Raw genomic sequence first — 17,769 nt, 5'->3', positions numbered from 1 at the left:
TATTCCATTACATTAACTAATCTGAGTAACGTATTCTGAATACTTGGAATACTTCCGGTTTGTATTGCATTTTTTAAGTGTATGATTGCGGCGTTGTTATAGTCAGTGGAGCAGCAGCAGTTTAAACTCTCTCTCCACCGATGCTGCGGGCCCGCTGGATGTCCGGCTCCCATCCACTCCCACCTCTGTGCCGGTCCCACCGGAGGCTGAACCCCCCTCTGCGCCAAGGCTGCCTCGCGCCGTGCAGCGATCGTTTCGGCGTCGGGTCTATTTTTTGCGCTTGACGCGAGCGTATCGCTCCAGGAAACACACTGAAAAAGGATTTTAAACGATATTGATGACATATTTTATATGATATAAATGATAAAGCATGCATCCCATAGTTTGTATTCCCCTTCTGTTGTCCTGGAGTTTTAAATAAAGAGAGGGGGGGGGCGGAGAATACGTAATTTACCCTCGACACCCGACATTGAACGGAGCAAACAGCGGAGAAGTTCTTGGAGATGGATGACATTAAATTGGGACGCTGTTGCAGTTAATGTTGGAGCAACAAGTGACCATATGCTTTTATACTACTGGGTCAACGGGTGATATTATTTTAGCGTCGCTTCAGCGTCCGGTGTGAACCCGGCGTGCCTCGCTGGTCTCCTGCAGAGCCATGACAGCGGAGCTCTGGGAGCGCAGGTCGGTCTTCTCTCACCAGGCGCTGGAAGGGCAGCTTGCGGATCAGCAGCTCCGTAGATTTCTGGTAGCGACGGAACTCTCTCAGAGCCTCGGTCCCGGGGCCTGTAACGGTCCCGAGCGGGTAGCGGTGAGGCTTCTTCACGCCGCCGGGGTCCGGGCGCTATTACGGCAGCCCTGGTCTCCAGCTGCTTCCTGGGGGCTTTGCCTCCGGTGGTTTTACGAGACAGTGATTAAACTCGTGAAACAGAGAAGTGCCGTCATGTAATCCACTGATTTCAACAATGTAACTGTATTCTGAATACCATCTATTTAATTTGTAACTGTAACGGAATACAGTTACTCATAATTTGTATTCTAAATACGTAACGCCGTTACATGTATTCCGTTACTCCCCAACACTGGCTATAGTATATATAAATATTTATATATATATATATATATATATATATAGCAGCGTAGTATGTGACGTATGTTAAGCGACATTGTGATTTATTTACTAAGTCAGACAGTCAAGACTTTCTCTTACCATTTGTAAGTAGGGGTGTCACGATACCAAAAATTCAGTAGTCGGTGCCAATACCAGTAAAATAACATATTCTCGATGCCAATTTCTATACCACGGTAAAAAAAAAAAAAAAACACAGCGTGTTTCCTCCTTGAGATCTTTATTACAAGATGAACAACTCTTGTGTCAATAGTAACAACTCACACACACCAAAATTACTTTCTCTGCTTTGATTGATCCCCTGAATATGAAAATGTGTGTGTTTCCGTATCTTACATTTTGCTAAATTTATTCTAGTCAAAAGTGTGAAATCCTGTAACATCAGGTTACTTTCTTATAACATAATCCTTATGTACTTGTTGGTTTCATTTTTTGTGTCATTTGCGTGAATATGCAAAGTCATGTTTAAGTAAAGTTGTTGAATTGAGTACAAAAAAGATCACAGTAAAATTCACCACTGTGAATAAGTCAATCTGAAAAAACTGATTTAAACTTGTTTGGCAGGTTTGGTGGTTGTGGTTGTCCCAGAGATTTAATCATTACAGATTAATGAATGGGCGGATCATTTTTCACTGACAGGTCAAGATGAGATAAAACTGTCATGGTAGAAACTCTGATGTGCCAAAAGTTACACCTGATTGCTGTTTCATAACACTTGAAAAATGTAATAATGAGACAGTCGCCTATGTTATTATGTTAGTGCATATTGTGTTTGGGTAATATACAAATGAACTTGACCTGAAACCCAGTTTGTACTCTCTCCCTCGTGTCTATCACACAGGTGCTGCAGTGATGGGTTGGTTGGCTGCGCTGTGTCTCGTGCTCCTGCAGACTGGGGCTCATGGTTTTGGTATTGACGGGAGCTCTATGAATCATCAGGAGATCACTGAGAGCGCCATCCTTCAAACCACGCTGGGTATTTGCCAGGAGGCGGCTGGTCAACAGTTCACACCACCTGTAAGGGTTAAATCAAGCTAAATTAAACAAATAATAATTAATAATTCACAGGGCAATAAAACTGTGTGTGTTTGTGTGTGTGTGTGTGTGTGTGTGTGTGCGTGTGTGTTTAGATACCCCCTTACACTGCTGAGTCTGTTGCTCGTGCCTGTGATGCTTCAAAATCCTCCAAGAGTTTCAGCCAAACCATCGCGTATATCCAAGACCAAAATGTGTTTATAGACAAGCGGTATATCTCCAGCGGCCGTCATCACTTTCACAACGAGGAATTCACGAGAGGAAAGAGAATCATCACGAGCAGTATATCAGCTGTCAAGGCCTGCATTAACAAGCAAAGCTTTCAAGGGGCGAGAAAAACTCTGGGAAGACTGCTGCATACTTTACAGGTACGTTCTATTTAAGGTACTTTATGGTGTAAAAATGTGCTCTGATTGCATGAATTGTTTTTGGGAGGGATCTGGGTGAAAATAACATAATGTTTTTTTTCCTTTTGAAATCTGAAGGATTTCTACAGTCACAGCAACTGGGTGGAAATGGGAGAACAGGCTCCAAACACCCAGCTGATCAAACCAGGAAGCATTGGAAATACAGCATGTAAATACATCAAAGCTATAATGTCAGTGTGTGTGTGACAATTCAACAGACTTGTTTGCTTTGAGTTTATTTAACAATTGTATCAAACATTTAAAAAAACTGTATGCTTATTATTCTTTACACTGATTTATTTTGTGTCCACATGCACTTTCACTCTTCTTTGCTCAATGTGGTCTGATGCTCCACTGCATTTCACTGCTCTGGTGTTTATTGTGTTCAACCGCAGCTAAACTGAATCTAATCTCATCCAATCTGTAGCAAAAAGCCAAGCAACCTGTCGCAGCTGCAACGGAAACGACTGCACGAACAACATTCTGGCGAACATCCTGCAGGACAAGATACTCACCTCAGGATATTTTGGAATTAGGTCTAGATCCTCCAAACCAGATGGTAAATGTCTTCATGTACCTGGCTGGGTCATCGACAGGATCCGAATCCAATGCTAGTTTTATGATTGTGATTCCCAGATGGCAGAAGGATGTGGGCCACCTCAGGCAATAATGCAGCACTACTGGCTTTCTTGTGGCCGAAACAAAATGAGACCAGAGCCTAAAGTGGTTCACTTTAGAGATATGGCTCGTATTTAACAATGTGTAAAATATATTAGTTGAATCATGTTCTAATGAAATGTGGACTTTTTATGACATCCAACAATAATAAACCTGTGGAGGCTGTGGTTTTCATGCCTCCTCTCTGGCGACACCCAGTGGCCAGGGGCATCATGTTTTGGGGTTGTCCATCTGCCCCATTCTTACGAACACAATATCTCTGCTTTTGGGGACTTTCTTCAAATTTGGACCAGTTGTCACTTAAACTCAAAGATGAACAGATCATTTTTCAGCGGTTGAAGGTTAATGAACACTGGGACCTCATATGACCCTGGGAGAAAAAGTAGTAACCATCTTGATCTGCATCTGCACCAACAGTTTTGGGTTCTTCTCGGGCCCCATCCCTCCAGCAGGTTTGTTAGAAATCAGTTCAGGAGTTTTTGTGTAATCCTGGAAAATAATAAAACAACCAATAAACAGACACGGGTCAAAACACAACCACATTAGCCAGGGTAATAAAACTGAAATGCATTTACATATAAACGCTGGTGAATACGGAGGAATGTTGTCACTGATAGAAGTGGGCGGTGTGGCCTAGGGGGTAGAGTGGTCGTTCTACAACAAGAAGGTTGACAGTTCAATCCCCACTCTTCCCCATCTGTATGCCTTTGTGTCCTTGACAAGATGCTGAACCCCTAAAAATGGCCCCTCATGAATGTTGAGTGTACTAATTGTTAGTCGCTTTGGACAAAAGCGTCAGCCAAATGACATGTAATGTAAGAGGCAAGTGTCAAGCTGAGCATGTGATTCTTATTCTGTTTCTAACGGTAAACAGGAAAATGCAGCCATGGAGGTCAACTTGACAGAACAAGCAGCATTGATCCTACGGGTGGGATCAACAAAGACACGAAGGATTCTCAACACGGACATCTCCACGATATAGCAGCAAAAATGGCCATTGCTGCAACCCTTCAGGTGCTGGAGGACATTCGTCTGGCTGTCGGTGACCCCGCATTCCTACAGTAAGAAACCAATCTGACACAGTTACTGTATGCACTATAAAAATCTGAATCACAAAGTTAATCTCAACTTTTTGAAAACTCGTTCCTCAGGACGATGGCAATCAAGAAAGGGAAAGCTCTTTGTTTTGTCATAGACACCACGGGAAGCATGGGTGATGACATTAAGGCAGTGACGAAAGTCACCAACTCTATAATCAACAAAAGAGTGGGGACAGACGACGAGCCCTCGGCTTACATTCTCGTACCGTTCAATGATCCAGGTGGGACCTTGAAGTCTTCATAATCCTGTATATGGGTCATTTTTCCTACAGAGAGTTTACTCTTTTGTCTGTTAAACCGATGGAAATTAGTTGTAAGTCATATTAACTATAGACTATATAAGTACATGGGTAACATGACAGCTCCCCAAAAGTTAAATGTTATGATTGCCCCCTGGTGGCGACTGCTAACATCAGCTGTCGTCCAATTAGATTTATCATTTGGTCAAGTTACATCAATGTTTATTTGACCTTGAACCTGAATCAAAGCAGCACATTTGAGCTTCTTATACTGAGAGTTCATGGTGTCCGTGGTATAAATATGGCTTTAAAGTGAGAAAAAAATAAATATCGTAAACTACTCACCAAGATGAAAAGTATAATAATTTCTCGTCTCTACCTGAAACCCAGGCTTTGGGCCCCTGATGAGGACACAAGATCCAGAGGCCTTCAAGAGAGCTATCGCTTCACTTACTGCATCTGGTGGAGGAGATCTTCCAGAATTGAGTCTTTCAGGACTTCAGGTACTGTTGAAATCTTTGAGGCTACTTCAAGATCTGACACTGCAAAATCCCACGATAATGGTTTAAAACAAATTACATTGGTGCTGCCTGTCTCCTCCATACAGCTTGCTTTAACCGGTGCTCCTCCAGGCTCTGATATCTTCGTCTTCACTGATGCAACTGCTAAAGACGATCACCTGTTGGGTACAGTGATCTCACTCATAGAGCAAACTAAATCAGTGGTGAGTATAGTCCTTTGTCCGAGTAAAAGCACAGGCCGGGGAAATTAATTAAGCAATAAATTTGTATCAGAGACTTAACTTAGAAATAAAAAATAATAACTGCCTGTAATAAAATGAATGACATAATAACAGAGGTATACTAAAACGGCCGTGATGAGTGTTGGGATGCTAAAGAAAATTCTATGGTTCTCGACCTTGAGTTTATTGTGGGAAAAAGTCAAACTGGATGGTTCCACTGTTTACTGTTAATTCAATAATGCACTAGTGAAGATACACAACCTATTTTTATGTAGGTTTATTCATTGTCAGCAGGATGAAGGCTCGGTCACACACATCTTGTATCTGTGGCAAACCTTCACTCCTCGTTCGCTTCAGGGGCAAAAGAAACAGGCAAATCACAGCTTGGCTTCGCATTGACTTCAACTATGACCGGCAATATTGCTTTTGTGTTTGTGTGTGACCGGGCCCTCTTTGACTTCATTAATTATCCACTCTATGTGACCTACATCATATATTTATGATAATAATGAAGCATATTGTTTCATCTGTACTGGCAACCATCGTGCGAGTGTGCCTCACGCTCTTTAAGCGTTAAAGGTGTGATACCAACGCAAAAACACAAAACTCAATCTTACCAGCACTTAGTCATTTCCATGACGTTTAAAACAGGAAAGCAGGTTTTAATTAGCTTTGTAAAGGCCTCTATGCTGTGTTACCTGCCAGGATATATAGTACTGTTGTTGAATTGGCCAAATATGAGCGTTTATCTTATCACAGACTGATAATACATTCCATTTTTTTAATTGCAACTTTACATGATCTTGTCTCAGTATCTCATTTACCTACTTTCTGTTTAGGTGAACTTCATGATAACTGGCAGTCTGGGGTTTCGTCGCCGAAGAGAGAGTAATAATACCAACGATCAACAACAACAACAGCAACCAAGAGCGATGCTGAACACATCTGCCGAGGTGTACGCGGACCTGTCTCAGACTTCGGGAGGTTTGGCTATTCAGACAACAAAAAGTCAGCTGCTCGCTGCCACCACCATCGTTACAGAATCCTCCAGCTCCGCTCAGGTACAAACAAAACGCTCACACTGGCACGAGCCATTTTTAGTTGATTGATCAAGATTAAATTGTGTCATCAGTTTTAATAAATTAATCTTCCAGGTTCTCCTTCTGCAAGCGGCCAGGAGTCCTGGAAAATCCGCCAATTTTACTTTCACAGTGGACGGGACGGTAAAAAACCTCACCATCTTCATCACTGGGCGCTCGGTCGCCTTTACTCTCATCAGTCCCTCAGGTGATCTGTCATTGCTACTGGTTAAAGCGATTAGTACGTGTTTGTTAACCATTTATTAACTAGTTCACCAGTGTGCTTCGTTTATTGTTTTCTCTAGGTGTGTCTCAGAGTAGCACTGACCTGACAGGACCTTTGATCAGTTCATCCCAGTCAGTGGGAAACTTCCAGACTCTGGAGCTGACAACACAAGTGGGACTGTGGGAAATAAGATTGATGTCAACAAATCCCTACACGCTGAAGGTCAAAGGTGCGGCCTCCGGGATTATGTTGCTTAATCACATAATGAGTACTTAACATTGCATTGTTCTATATCCTTTATCTGGACTGGACCATTTTCTCAAAACCCAAAAGAACATGGTATTAGTGCTATTTTTGTTCCTCAACCTAAACTTGCCGAACAGATTTTGAGCCTACGATCTACAACATGGAAGATATGCTGCCGAACCACTGGGCCATAAAATCAACGATCAACAACTCATGTGTTTAAAGCTGTGACAATATCAACCAGCTTGGTTCAGGCGGAAATATCTCGTCATCTACTTACTGCAATGAAACTTTGCACATGCAGCCATTTCCCTCAGAGAAGTGACGTTACAGTGAATTAGGTCACGGGCGGATTTAAATGTGGCTGCTTTGTTTCACTTTTTCTGAACTTTTATATTTTTGCAGGTGAGAGTTCCATCGACTTCCTCTCCGACTTTTTGGAGGTGTCCGAGGGCCCATTGGGAGGTTTTGAAGTCCTGGAAAATCGCCCCAGAGCTGGTAAAGGACCCAGATCTTTGTGATACTTAAAAGATTATTTTACTCAACCTCTTACATGCTTGAAAGGATTTTCTCCTCTTTTTTTTCCCCCTGAAGGTGCCAACGCCAGCCTGAGGGTGACGGTAATCGGGGGGGGGTCTGCCATAGTGACAGAAGTGTTTCTGGTGGTATCGTTAACGTCAGAGAGGGTTAACGGCAGCGTGGAGGCTCTGGGGAAAGGAAAATTCTTAGCTCGGTTTGACAGTATTCCATCGGTTGAGTTTGTGGTGCTTGTGAAGGGCCAGAGCAATGAGAGCAGCACCCGTTCCTCCAGAGCAGCTACACCATTCCAAAGGCAGTCATCCAACTCCATCCGGGCCTCTGCTGTGACTGTTTCTGCTGTACGTAAAATACATCGGGCTAACAACTGAATTGCAGTCCTGATGTTTCACCTGTTACTGAATGTTTTTCCTTTTTTTTTTTTTTTTTTTTTTTTTAAGAATGATTTAGATGGTGTCTTGGAACCAGGAGTACCTCTTTCTGTTCCTTTCTCTGTATTTAATAATGGCTCAGGAGGAAACTTAACCATCCAAGCTACCAATGACCAAGGTTTTGCGCTATCGTTCCCTTCCTCTTTACCCCTGACCAATGGAAGCATGGCTAATGGCATGGTGAACATCACGGCACCTGCTGGCACTGCATCTGGCACCGACTTCGGCCTGACCATCGTGGTCAATGCTCCAGGAGGCACGGACGCCAACTATCTCGTTCTGCGTTTGGGTGTCCTCGTCCCGGTAACTCTCAAAACCTCCTCATCCTTGTTCTTACTGTTTGAATTGCTGATGTATAATCACCTGACTTCATCTTCTTTTCTCTTCTCTCTCCGCAGGTGACTGATTTCACGGAGCCAGGCTGTCAGCTGCTCAGCCTGCAGTCCGACTGCTCTGCAGACTGCAGCGCGTCGATGTGGGAGCTGTCAGTGGAGGTGACCGATGGGGTCAACGGGACGGGCATCGACACCATCAGGTTCAGAGGAGGAAACGGGACCAGTAACACCAGCCTGCTCGCTGGTAATGCAACGCTGGTGTCCTATAATGCATCTTGCTGTTCACCTGATGTGGAGATAGTAGTTGTGGATCAGGTGGGTAATGTAGGCTCCTGCTCCTACACGGCTCGGACAACGACACCAACAGTGAACCCAACTACAACCACCGCACAGCCAACAACAGCAGCTTCTGCACAAGCGGTTCAGTCTCTTCTTCTTTGCCTCAGCATCACAATTCTAGGGCTCAGCTTAACCATCTGAAACGGGATCAGTTAAATCTGTACATCCAGGATCAAGAATCAAATATTAAAAAGTGCTTTTGGGGGTTTGAAAATCACTTGCCAGTTTATTCTCAGTATATAATCAGGATCTCGGTTTTCTACTGAGAGGTGTTTCTAATAGCTGGTCTACCTGTGTTGATTTAAATGGGTTTAGTTTAAGATTCTGGGAGCTTTGAGTTTGAAGCTTTGTTTGCTACAAGTATGCGACTACAGGCTGCTGATGTCATTGTGAAATTTCTTTAAAAAACCTTAATGGGTTTGCACTATGTGGTATGATGAAGACATATATAAATACATCATTCATGATGTGGGCATTACTGATATTAAAGCTGTGATTGTTACCGTTGATTAAATGAAAATGTTATCTACGTCTGAGACTTGTTTATTTCACAAATAAAAAAATATATCATGATAAATTGAATATAAAACCACAACATGGATCACAAAATTAATTGAAAATATGCATTGCCCGTACTGTCAGGCTTTCAGTGGCATGATACACAGGTTAAAAAAGGGGGGGGGGGGGAATTATTAATTATTAATTTGAATTATGGACGGAAATTTTAACTATCCTTTACCTATCTGAAGCAAATCCCCCAAAAGATGGTCGAGATTTTCAACTGATGTTTTCAGGTTTATTCGAAACAACACAGTAAGACCTTGTGTCTCTTCGCCGGGTCGCTAAAACACACAACTTTTCCTTTGTGAAGTGACAGATTAATAACAGTAAGTCCGCGTCTATACAGGAACTTCACTTTCAAAATAACAGCATGTAAAAAAAGCTCTGTCTATGCTTCCGTCAGTTTGCACCTGCTGTGAATCAACGGTTTTCTCTCTCTACCTGCTCAAGATCAGCCGGGTCTCCGAACTCGGTGAGTCGCGCTGTGGTCAGCGGGCACCCTGCTGTGGCCCGGGGGTGGAACACCACCACGTAGAAGCCCTGACGCATGGCCTGATGGCACAGGGCCTTCAAGTGAGGGCTCACCAATTTAATGAATTCATCAATATAAACAAGGGGTCAGTCAGTGACCCGAGAATACTCTGGGACGCTGTTAAAGGCTTTATTAGAAATAATGCTACACTGTATTCATCTAATTTAAGGAAAGCCCGATCCTCTAGGTTGACCCAGCTGGAGCGCAAACTTTCAACATTGGACAACTTATTACAACAAAATTTTGATGATCAGGTTGCATTGCAGTACGATCTGGTGAAAAAAGATATGAATGCTATTCTCAAACGGCGTGCAGAATTCTTGATCCATAGAACACGCCAAACATATTATTTTAATGGGGCCAGACCCAGCCATTTACTGTCGTCGAGACTGAAGGCTAATGAACATTTCGCTGACATCACCTCCATTAGATCAGAAGACGGGCACAGCTCAGAGGTTTCTCATGACAAAGATTCATGCAACAAATTCTTGAGTTCCATTCAACTTCCTAAAATGTCAGACAATTGCTCCCAAAGTTTAAACGCCCCTATCACTTTAAATGAACATAAAGCTGCAGCAGATGATATGCACAAGGGCAAATCACCTGGCCTGGACGGGATCCCCCCAGAATTTTACACAACTTTCTGGTATAGTCTGGGGCCCTTATTTTTTGATATGATTCAGGCCTCCTTGGAGAGAGGTGCTCTCTCCAGAGATGTGAATGTAGCTATCATTTCACTGTTGTTGAAAAAGGATAAAGATTCTTCTAAATGTGCCAATTACAGACCATTATCCCTTATAAATGCTTATAAAATTTACGCTAAGCTTCTTGCACGTAGGCTCCAACCCTTTATGACGAAACTCATTAATTGTGACCAAACAGGATTCATCAGATCCAGGCAGCCAGCAGACAATGTGAGGAGATTAATACATATAATACACGGGGCCTCCTCATTACAACTACCATCAGCTGTCTTCTCATTAGACGCTATGAAAGCATTTGATCGTTTGGAATGGCGGTTTCTCTGGTCAGTACTGGAGTTTTTGGAGGTGGGTCCTCACTTCTTACATATGATCAAAGTTTTATATACAAATCCAACAGCTATGGTACTTACGGGCAGGACTTGCTCCTCCCTATTTAACATTGCGAGGGGCTCCAGACAGGGATGCCCTTTGAGTCCCCTCCTGTTTGCACTCTCTCTGGAGCCTCTCGCTCAGTCAATCCGGATGTCTAAAGCTATCACTCCTATCACCGTGTTTGGGACCACACATTACATTTCTTTGTATGCGGATGACATCCTTCTATATCTAGGGAACGCACAACAGTCTCTGCCTGATGTTTTATCTATTTTCCAACGTTTTAGTGAGATATCGGGGTACAGAATAAATTGGACAAAGTCAGCCTTCTTACCTCTGAATGACCAAATGAGAAACATAGCTTTACCTACAAATATACCAGTAGTCAACCACTTTAAGTATTTGGGAATTAAGATTAGCTCATCGGTACAGACCATTGTCAAGTCCAATTATGAAGAAACTCTGTCCAACATAACCCGTGACCTTGATAAATGGTCCACGCTGCCAAATTCTCTTAGATCTCGTGTATCTATTATTAAAATGAATGTGCTTCCCCGGATTAACTTTGTGAGTGCAATGCTGCCTTTGTCACCACCCCCACGTTATTGGGTCAAAGCCCAGCAGATCATTTCTGAATAGAAAGCGTCCTCGTCTCAGATTATTCACAGCACAAAGAGATAGAACTGACGGGGGTCTCTCATTGCCTAACCCCAAATTTTATCACTGGGCCTTCACTCTGCGACCTCTGATCAGCTGGTTCGACAAGGGTATCGAGACTTCATGGCGAACACTGGAGGAGAATATGGTTCGTCCATTGAAACTAAATGAAATCTTATTTTCCAATGTTCCCCTAAAGAAATCTCAAGTCAGCTATGGTCCCATTGTGTCTCACGTATTAGCAGTCTGGAGGGCAGCGGAAAAAATTTGTGGTATTCTATCTAATTGGAACCCGTATTCACCTATTTTTTATAATGATTGTCTGTATGACAAGGGGATTCACTCCCTTGGTGATATTTTTGGGGACAGAGGCCTATACTCTTTTGAAGAGCTCACATTCTGGTTCAACTTGCAACATTCCACTTTTTATTTCTACTTGCAGCTAAGAACAGCCATGAAAACATATGGTGTACCCTGGCAAGGTCCACTGGAGGAACACTCTTTAATCAAACTTTTGCATCAGGCCCGGGAATCTAGAAAAATTGTATCTAAACTGTATCGTTATTTCCTTGAAAAATCTTATTGTACTCTGCCAGTGAATGCATCTTGGCGGGCAGATATTCCTGACCTTGACCCCGACTTCAGCTGGGTTGGGGTCTGGGAGACAGTTTTACAGTCATCCAGAAACCCTGACCACCAACAGATTAATCTAAATTTCATTCACAGAACATACATGACTCCTCGTAAACTGTACTGCATGAAAATTAAAGATAATCCGAACTGTACACTATGTACTACTGGCACTGTGGGCACCTTCTTCAACATGATTTCGGAATGCCCAGGGGTTGAACATTTTTGGAAAATAGTGCAGAGTGAATTGTCATTGCTATTGTCCATTCCTATCCCCCTGTCCCCATCTGTTTTTATTTTGAATGATATTTCTCAACTGAAACTCACGAAATCCTCAAAGCGCGTATTTCTGGCTGGCCTAACTGCAGCCAAAAAGATGATCGCAACAAGGTGGAAACCACCCCATATACTATCTCGGCGACAGTGGCTGCTCAACTTCATAGATGTTGCGCTTCTTGAATTGTCCACAGCACGCGTCCATGGTGCAAAGGAGGAAGTGTCATTGTACTGGGCTCGAACAGTGGAGGCTCTCAAGGGCTTTTTGGTGTGAGCTGAGCCCCCCCCCCCCCCCCCCCCCCCCTGGTCCTGTTTTCTTTTCTTTTCTTTGGTTTATATTGCCTGTTTATGTTTTACTGTGTACTGTAAATTGTATTGAATAGATCTAACTAGGTTACACTTCAATGGCACCTTTTTCCTTTTTGCTTCTATGACATATGTATTGCACTTAACTGTTCCTATATATTTATCTTCAGATATCGTTCTATTTTATTTTTATGTCTTTATTTCATTATTAGCCAGCGTGTATGTGTGTATCTGTGTGTGTGAGTACATGGGTATACTTATGTTTGTGTACGGTAATTACTTTATTTATGCGCTGTTGAATGATGATTGTTGTTCTTCAAATCCAATAAAAATTTGATCACAAAAAAAAAAAAGTGAGGGCTCACCCCTCCCCATGAATGAGGGATGAGGAGAAGGACAGGAGCCGTCGAGGTGAAACAACCCAGCGCCTTTCCCCCCGACTGATGCTCCTTCCTCCCCTCCCACAACAGAACAGACAGTCCCATACAAACGGTTCCATCTTTACAGAAAGTAATCCAGTGGTTTTCTGTGGAACGTTCGGCTTTGATTCCCTCACTGACCTTTGACCCCGATCGTTTACAAACTGCTGCTTCACGCACCAGAGTGAAGGTCTGACCTCATCTGAGGTTCACTGAAGTCTCGTTTCCCATTAACTTTAGTATGATTCTCTTGAACCTTGTCTGTTCTCATTTCTTTTGTATTCTTTCCCCCGCTTGTTCCCTGGAAATCGTTGTATATTCTATTGTTCTGAGTTCATTCTTGAAGGGAGGGGATCTTAATCAGTTGATCTCTTTGCATGAGCAGGTTTGACCACTTTCGTGCACTAACTTCCTTATCAGCTCATGAATGGTTTAACTTGAAAAGCTTCTGCAAACAATGCAACAGCCACTATTTACAAAGCCCACACCATCACCAGCAATGTTCCACACGTTGCCTGTAATCAAGATGATTAAAAATAATGAACACCGAGACAACAGAAATTTTCTTCTTTTGTGAGGACAGTCTGAATGCCAAACACACTCACGCACTCACTTCTATAGTAAATGTTTTTAGGTCCGGTGTTCAGTGACTCATCACGTGGTACCCACACACTGAGGTCACACCCTCTTCCATGGAAAACAGCTTCGGTTCTGATCACTTTAACGAAGTTTGAAGATAACTTAACTTTTATCCAACAATGACGTTCTCACAGCAGTTTTATTTATAAAGCACATTTCACACAGAGGTAGAATCCAGGATGGTAGAAACAACACAAGACATAAACAGAATAAATCAATTTAAAATCAGGTAGCACTGCTAAAAACAAGTCGTTGCTGTATAACCCTCAGTGAAGCTGTTAATTGAACAATATTGTCTCTCAAGGGTCTATGAAAAGTTTGCTTTATTATGCACATTGATCATTTATTGAAAAAGTTCAGATCTAAGAATCACATCAGTGAGATGGCAGCGAAGTGACTTAGATTCTAAAGTTAAAAAAACAGACTTTATTAGTGAATTCTCTACATCTCCAGCCTTGTTTCCTAAATATTCATTTTTGTGCCTGAGGTATAAAATTCTTTGCACTATGTCAGGGACCGAGCAGGAGAGACTAGAGAGCCACAGGGTTGCTTGAAAAAAAGGTTGTTTTTTAATTTGGTTTTTCTTAACAAAGTGCCAAAAAGATAAATTTCACAAATCGTCAATTTCTTATACTAGCCTCCTGTAACTGCTGGAGACCAGGTAACAGCATCACAAAAAAGAAAGACCCCACTCAGCTGAGATGGGGGAACATATATGGTGGCGGGTCAAGCCACTCAAAATCAAAGAGGGGGATAAACTTAAACATACTAACATTGAAAACAAACTACAGCCACAACATAACCCCCATTACAAGACCATATAATATTAACTAAGGGAAATTAACTAAATATAAATGTCAAACAATAATCAAGGATTTAACAACTACAAATCAAGATAATGAAATGATGTCCTTCCCCATGACAACACGATACATGGTGCAGTCCAATTAGTATGCAACCCCATTTAAGGTTGCCTGCTGCAGCTTTTGCTGAATGGCCAGATGACTCCAGCCACAACCCCCAGGAACTGGTAACTCAAAGAAAATGTAGTTAATTATCACAGAAAGAAATCAAAATGTGTCCAGTTATTTAATAAATGAAGGGTGGGTGCGTGTGTAAAAAGAACTAAGCAAATTAGGAAGTTACCACCATGTTACTGAATCTCAGCATGTGTGGTTGCTGGTGCGGCCATCACACACTACCTCTGAATGTTTTCTATGAAGCAATTCTTTTAGTTTTAGAGCTCGTGCTGTATTTAGGGCCCGAGCACCGAATGGTGAGAGGCCCTATTGAATCTGTAAGGATTATTACTGTCACTATCCTAAATTTGCTTTTTGAGGGCTTTCCAATGCTCAAAAAGTTGCTAAACTTTGCATTTTATTAGAACGTGGTGAAAATGACAGTATTCTGGAGTATTTGGAAATGGGCGTGGCAAAATGGCTCAACAGCGCCCCCTGGAACCCTGCCGCTAGGTTTCCACATAACCGATTTTCACCAAAATCGGGCGAGAGGTGTATCGTGACTAATGATGAAAAAAAGCCTCTTAGAGCATTATGAAAAACGCAACAGGAAGCCCGCCATTTTCTATTTAGTGGCCATTTTGACCATATTCACCATTTTTACTTTGACATACTTGTCCCAGGGCTTTCATCAGATCAACTTCAAATTCAGATGAGTGTCATCACAACAAGATGGAGATAAAAAATGATTTAGGGATTTGTCCTTCGTCACACCGTGTAACCGTGGCGTGGCGTCAAAGTTCATCAACTCGCCGCGAAACACGAAATTGCTGTAACTTCCGTGTTCATGGTTCCATCTCACTCAAACTACATGTGTGTGTTAACATCCCCCCCCTGAAGATATTCATATGGTTTTAAGAAATGGGCGTGGCAAAAAAACTGACTAGCGCCCCCTAAAGGGCAGCCCCGACACTACGATTGGCCGACATGTACAAAAATTGAGTATGGCATGTGTCTTTTCATAACAAACAAATAAGTCTCTTGGATCGATATGTTAGACCAAACAGGAAGTCCGCCATTTTGGATTCAGTGGCCATTTTGACCATATTCCACATTTTTACTTTGACATACTTGTCCCAGGGCTTTCATCAGTTCAACTTTGAATTCAGATGAGTGTCATCACAACAAGATGGAGCTAAAAAATGATTTAGGGATTGTTTTTTCGTCACACCGTGTGACCGTGGCGTGGCGTCAAAGTTCATCAACTCGCCGTGAAACACGAAATGCTGTTACTTCAGTGTTCATGGTTCTATCTCACTCAAACTACATGTGTGTATCAACAGCCCCCCCCCCTGAAGATCTTCATATGGTTTTAAGGCCGTGTGACCGTGGCGTCGAAGTTTGATTAAACGCCATCAAAACACGAGGTTCCTTACTCGGACATATATTGTCCAATCAACTCCAAACTAGACTTGTAAGACTAGAGTCCCAGCCTGATGACATCTACACAGAAATCATGACTTAAAATCACAGCGCCCCCTGGTGGCTACAGGAAATGAAGTGTTTATTTTTATTGTCCAAATGAGTCCAAACTAGACATGTAAGACTAGAGTCCCAGCCTGATGACATCTACACAGAAATCATGACTTTAAATCACAGCGCCCCCTGGTGGCTACAAGAAGTGAAGCTTTTATCCTTGCCACAGAGAGGAAAACGCATCCAACGCGGAGACGTGCGCTTGGTCATCGACCGCTCTCTTCCCCGACCGCAACAGGCTTCAACGTGCAGGTGCTCGGGCCCGCAAGTGCTACAACGTAACCCTAGTTAAACCATAGATTTCCTGCAAAAATAAAGGATAAGTCAAATCAAATCAATAGAGACAGTTTGAGTTGTGTCCATTTACAATAAATCAATTAGGGGGCAAATGCAAGTTCCCGTTCATTAAAGTATGAGGAAAATCCAACCTAAAGGTGGGACAAAGAAAACCGGTCAAACAAGTGACTCCACCCCGGATGTGAATTCTTATAAATGTCAGCGTTTCCATGAGAGATAAAGTCTCCAGGACGACTTCAAGACATAAGGTAGGTTACAATCATATATCTAACAAACATTCGTGATGTTAAAAAATATATATATATAATGTGACATCTGTCACATTTTTTGATTTTAATACAATTTCTTGTACTAACCAGAACCTAGATTTTCACTGCATTAGCATTCTTATGTTGTTTTACCCAAATCTTGGATGTTTGTGATATCAGAATGAAATGCTTATGCAGGTGCAAATACCAAAGGCTACTATTCATGTACATACTTTGCACGGTATGTATGTAAATGGTAGCCCTCTGTAATTAAACCAGCTCAAGCATTTAATTCTGATCACAGAAATAGAAGAGATGGTGTTAAGTAATCAGAGCTATAGTATATACAAATATATATATATATATATATATATATAATATCTGTAACTCACCCCCACTTTCTCTGCTTTGATTGATCCCCTGAATATGAACATTTGTGTTTTCGTATTTTACATTTTGCTAAATTTATTCCAGTTATAAGTGTGAAATCATGTAGTATCAGGTTACTTTCTTATAACATAATCCTTATGTACTTGTTTGTTAAATGTTTTTGTGTCATATACGTGAATATGCAAAGTCATGTTTAAGTAAAGTTGTTGAATTGAGTCCAAAAAAAGCCTTAGTAAAATTCACCACTGTGAATAAGTCAATCTGAACAATGGACGTAAACTTGTTTGGCAGGTTTGGTGGTTGTTGTTGTCCCAGTGATTTAATGATTACCTTTAATAAACGGAATGCTCTAAAGAATAGGCGGATAATTTTTCAAGTTAAGATGAGACTGTCACGGTAGAAACTCCGATGTAAGGAGGATGAAGTACATTAATAATAATGGTAATCCCATGCCAAAAGTTCCACCTGATGCTGCTTACATTTAAAAAGTTTCTTCATAACACTTGAAAAATGTAATAACGAGACAGTAGCCTATGTTATTATGTTAGAAATCAAAGAAAAATGCTATTCAGCAAATTCAATGAAACAAACACAATCTGGCTGCACAGCTTTTGGGAGTACCACAGAGCGCATATTGTGTTTGGGCAATATGCAAATGAATTTGACCTGAAACCCAGTTTGTACTCTCTCCCTCGTGTCTATCACACAGGAGCTGCAGTG

At 41.9% G+C, this 17,769-nt stretch overlaps 1 protein-coding gene across 1 annotated transcript; it reads left to right on the top strand.

Moving 5' to 3' along the window:
* Positions 1–1,981: 1,981 nt before the first annotated feature.
* Positions 1,982–8,664, top strand: LOC133019808 (von Willebrand factor A domain-containing protein 7-like). Its single transcript, XM_061086378.1, has 15 exons — positions 1,982–2,146; positions 2,260–2,532; positions 2,650–2,740; positions 2,999–3,130; positions 4,124–4,310; positions 4,401–4,570; positions 4,979–5,091; positions 5,196–5,312; positions 6,170–6,391; positions 6,485–6,617; positions 6,715–6,864; positions 7,287–7,379; positions 7,476–7,759; positions 7,859–8,152; positions 8,248–8,664. Exons 1-15 carry the CDS (start codon positions 1,982–1,984, stop codon positions 8,662–8,664), a joined length of 2,841 nt encoding a protein of 946 aa, XP_060942361.1.
* The last annotated feature ends 9,105 nt before the right edge of the window (positions 8,665–17,769 follow it).

The sequence above is a fragment of the Limanda limanda genome, chromosome 14 (genome assembly GCF_963576545.1).
Source record: "Limanda limanda chromosome 14, fLimLim1.1, whole genome shotgun sequence".
In the NCBI taxonomy this organism is placed as follows: domain Eukaryota; kingdom Metazoa; phylum Chordata; class Actinopteri; order Pleuronectiformes; family Pleuronectidae; genus Limanda; species Limanda limanda.
Note: the sequence above shows the minus strand (reverse complement) of the source record. Positions and strands in the feature narration are given on the sequence as shown.

Coding starts and splice junctions, on each gene's coding strand:
- LOC133019808 (XM_061086378.1), top strand. CDS start 1,982: ATGGGTTGGTTGGCTGCGCTGTGTCTCGTGCTCCTGCAGACTGGGGCT. Junction 4,311..4,400: donor GGTGACCCCGCATTCCTACA/GTAAGAAACCAA, acceptor CTCGTTCCTCAG/GACGATGGCAATCAAGAAAG. Junction 5,092..5,195: donor TGAGTCTTTCAGGACTTCAG/GTACTGTTGAAA, acceptor TCCTCCATACAG/CTTGCTTTAACCGGTGCTCC.